This window comes from Diospyros lotus, chromosome 13 (genome assembly GCF_014633365.1).
Source record: "Diospyros lotus cultivar Yz01 chromosome 13, ASM1463336v1, whole genome shotgun sequence".
NCBI lineage: Eukaryota > Viridiplantae > Streptophyta > Magnoliopsida > Ericales > Ebenaceae > Diospyros > Diospyros lotus.
In genome coordinates this window covers 10,163,606-10,167,965 of record NC_068350.1, presented here as the reverse complement: position 1 = coordinate 10,167,965, position 4,360 = coordinate 10,163,606, and the positions used below count along the sequence as shown (strand labels likewise).

Below are 4,360 nucleotides of genomic sequence, written 5' to 3'. Positions count from 1 at the left end.
AGTGGCTTTCAGCCAAAAAAGAAACTATTCCTTTTGTCGCTGAAACTGGGTACGCGTGCCCGACCACGAAATAGAAATCAATAACATACATATAAATTAAAACAAGAGGCTTTGGGAATAAATTTAAAAAAACTGTTAGACAATTACATATATTCTCATGCGGATCAAAATTTTAAACATTCTCAAACCTTTAAACTAAGACGCATGTTATATTATATATAGTCCACTAGTTCTTGAAGTCATGAATTGAGTTTTTTTTTTTATTTAAATAAACTGTTTATTTCCTTGTAGTTAGTTTGAGTAATTAATCGCATTGGAATTAAGACAACCCTTTGGATTGTAGCTAGAGCAATTTACCATAAAATCTCATGTGCTTCTATGGAACTTAACCATCGAGCAAGTATGGAATTCAAATTTTCTTATTTCAAATAAAATTACCTTTATTTTCATTTGAATTATTATAAGACAATTCCAATATTGCAGCTTCTGCGCTCATTTTTCTCCTATTTTGTAGAGTATTTTAATTTTCTTTTTTTTTTCGGCTTTAAGCAAATTCATTATGTAACACCTCTTGGGAAAATATTTTGGGCATAGAGTGGATAACTCAATAATATAATATATTTGTTTGATCATGTTTATTAAGTTAATATGTAGTTAACAAAATGAAGCAGAGGCAGGCGTGCTATATAGTTCCTCCAAATAAAAACATCCCACTAGACCGACCATTGACCACTTCTTCTTCCTTCTTCCTCATTTCCCTACCTGGAAAAACATGGAGTTTAATCCATCGATTTTCAGAAAGCCTGACCGAATAGTATGGAGCTCGGACGTCGATCACCTAGTCCCGGGTCATGTTAGATCATATTCATGCAGCTTTTGCAAGAGGGGCTTCTCTAATGCCCAGGCACTGGGAGGCCACATGAACATCCACAGGAGAGATCGGGCTAAGCTTCGCGATCAATCCAGCGATGCCACGAAGACGACTCATCCGGCCTCTGATGATCATGAAGATTCATCGCCGGTAGAATCCATGGAAGATGAAAGTTGCAGGCCTAAAAGGCCATATAATTTTTCGAAAGAAGATGGTGGCGTTTCTAGAGACAAAGATGGATTTGGAGAGCCAAAGCAGCTGTATATGTTTGTCGAGACATCGTCGACATCGAGCAATGCTGTTGAGGAAAGCAAACAACTGCATGGTTCATTGGACACTGACCTTGACCTTGAGCTTCGCCTAGGGTTTGAAAATCATGAGGCATCAAAGACAGGTACCCGACACTAGTTTTGACTTCATCTAGCAACAAGTCTCTGGAGTTTAATTTCTCCCTTTTAATTGTTTTTGAACTTTCAGTTTCTTCTGTCCAAGGATATATATATATATACATATATAATACATAATTTTTTTCCTAAAAGAAATTACTAGTATGTAATATGGTGTACGTTATTCTTGTCCGGTTCTTAATGCAATTTTGTGGAGAGGGTCCATGTTTAATTCTATAGACACAAATATTCATGTTTCATCAGTCTTGACCTTCGTCGTTATCTCATATTCTGCTTGGTGATATCAATTTCATCCTTGCCATTCTCACGAATATACCGAGCAAAAAAAAAAGAAAAGAAAAAAAACTCATGATTGTATTACATTTGTGCAAGCATCAGTTGACGCATTCATTAGAAATATCATCATATTGTTAGTGGCATCTAGAGAAAATTGGGAAACAATCAATAATAAAGGAGATCATTGGTTTCAGTTTAGTGAATTACCCACTACAATTTGCTCAACAGTAGAATTCAACAATGTCGATCAACTTTATAATTTTGCTGAAAGCAGTTTTTTTTACAAGTATGCAAATGCAGCATAAAAACACCAGATCCCTTGACCCACCCAGTGTTTAATTTTTATAAAAAATAAAATTATATTAGTACTAATACCAAAACAGAGGCTGCCCATTGCAATCACAGAACTCCATGATATGGGTTGCTAAAACACAGTAAGTAAAGCAATTGTTAAAATTTGAAAATACAATGGAGTTGATAACCTAGGTTTCCTAATGGGTCTTCCAAATGGTGGATTAAATCGAAATTTTCTTTCTTTTTCTTACTATAAGGTATAGGATTTTTTTTTTTTCTTGGTGATACAAGATTCCCCTTTCTTTAATTTGTTTGGCAAGTATTCAAACAACATTTCTTATTTTTGCATGGTTTTTTTCATAGAAGAATATCTGATTTTGAATAGCCCAGTAATCTCCCCATCTCTTCCAAAATTGTTATTCATGTGTTTTCATAGTGATACACACACACACACAGAGATAAATATATTTGCTGTGGATGAGAACTCATTTTCATTACAGAGAGGTTTATTTACTGTTTACTGTACATGGCTTTATAAGAAAATTTTCTGTATAAAGGTTCATATACAGAAGAACTTTTGACTCCCTTATTTATAAAAATATTTCTTATATATTAATCTTTGAAAATGTAATCTTCCTCCTTAGCAGCCTTGTGAACCTTCCACCATCTCGATATTATTACCGATAGGGAGAAATAAATTGTTGTTTTTATCCCACGCAAAGAAAAAGCTTCAAATCTTAGAGAGATAAATTAGCATATATATAAATTATGATTAAAGGACTTGGTTGGATTTTCTTTTTGTTGTAATTAAATTAATAATGAAAAGATGGTGGATAAAGATGCCGTAGTACATAAAGTGATAGTTGTGAAAAAGGTAAAAGCTGAAACGTGGCTGAAGATGGAAAAGGATGACGATGGATGGATGGATGGGTGAAATTATTGCAATGCTTTGGTTTTGGCTTCGCTGCTGCCCAGTCATTGTCTCCCTCAAATTAACTGTGCTGACGCCACGTCTTGTTCGTCCCAACTGCAATGCTTTGGTTTTGGTTTCGCTGCTGCCCAGTCATTGCCCCCCTCAAATTAACTGTGCCGACGCCACGGCATGTTCGTCCCAATTGCAATGCTTTGGTTTTGGTTTCGCTGCTGCCCAGTCATTGTCCTCCTCAAATTAACTGTGCTGACGCCACGTCTTGTTCGTCCCAAGTCCCACTTCGATATGTTTTCTCGATTCCTTTGCCAAAATCCAAGTGATGTGATAGTGGTGTTATGGTAATTAGAAACCACTCTAATAGTTTTTTTTTTTTTTTTTTTTCTTTCCACTTTCCTTAAAATATGGTTATTAACAAATTATATCTATTTCCAAGATAACAAAAAACAAATTATGTGCACTATTCTTGGTAGAAGTTATCTTTGATTTTTTTTTTTTTTTTTGACATTCATAATAGAGAAATTGACTGCAGGACGATTATACTAAAGCGGAAGACTTTGGGCCAGATCCAACAGCCTAATCCTAACCAGAGACACCCATACAAATTGGAACAAAATAAGTCATACTATCCAACAGGGGCTAACAAGAAAAAAAAAAAAAAAATAGACTAGCTCAACCCAACCTCCCAGTGAGGCCCCAAAAGAGCATGATAACATAAGAACTACTATACTAAACGAAGGGATCATCCTTGCAAAAGAGAAACCCTGAAAAATATAGCAACAACCAAATCGTTTCCAACGACCCAAGGCAATATGCATGCTAGGCAGTGCAATAAGTTATATCTAAGGTTCACAAGCTGCAACATTTCAGAATTTTGAGAATAAATAATAATTATTAATTTTGATATTTAAGATAATTATTGAATATTTGAGAATTTAAAAAAAAAAGTCAAAGGAAATATGTAAGGTATATATTATGCTATCAAATATTATATTAATGTGAAATATTAAGCAGAGACAAAAATTATAAATTGTATATTATGTTATATTAAAATTTATAAAAATATTACGCTGTATATTGTATTATATGGAAATATTATATATATATATATATTAGGCTATCAGCTAGGAGAAGTGAAAGTGAAGTGAGGAAGCTGCCGAAGTGCAAGGGTAAGTGGACATATGTATATAATATTATATTGTCATTGGATGTGTGGAGACCCTTTTTCATTCTTTTTCTCTTGCTGTCCATGTGCAACCCATTAGGTATTATTATATATATTATATATTATAAGAAGTTGATAGCAAGGAAGCTGGAGGTGGCGGAAACTTGGAAGAGAACGAAGCTGGTAGAATTCTCTGGCATGTGGGACTCGGGGCGGGCTGGAGGTGGCGAAAATTTAGAAGAGAACGAAGTTGGTAGAATCCTCCGGCACATAGGACGCAGGGCGGGGGTGATAAAAAAGGTTGCACGGAAATGGCTTGGTTGTTTTCCTATTTTTATAATATTATTTTTATTTTAAACTCTATTTATACCTATTTTTTTAAAAGAATATATGTTTTTGCGTTTTCATTTCGTATAAAA

The 4,360-nt window shown here is 34.4% G+C and overlaps 1 protein-coding gene across 1 annotated transcript; it reads left to right on the top strand.

Moving 5' to 3' along the window:
* Nucleotides 1–685: 685 nt before the first annotated feature.
* Nucleotides 686–1,917, top strand: LOC127789057 (transcriptional regulator TAC1-like). The gene has a single exon (XM_052317811.1). It carries the CDS (start codon nt 773–775, stop codon nt 1,277–1,279), a length of 507 nt encoding a protein of 168 aa, XP_052173771.1. The 5' UTR covers nt 686–772; the 3' UTR covers nt 1,280–1,917.
* The last annotated feature ends 2,443 nt before the right edge of the window (nt 1,918–4,360 follow it).

Bases quoted from the DNA above. Each gene is read 5' to 3' on its own strand.
- LOC127789057 (XM_052317811.1), top strand. From the start codon at position 773: ATGGAGTTTAATCCATCGATTTTCAGAAAGCCTGACCGAATAGTATGG.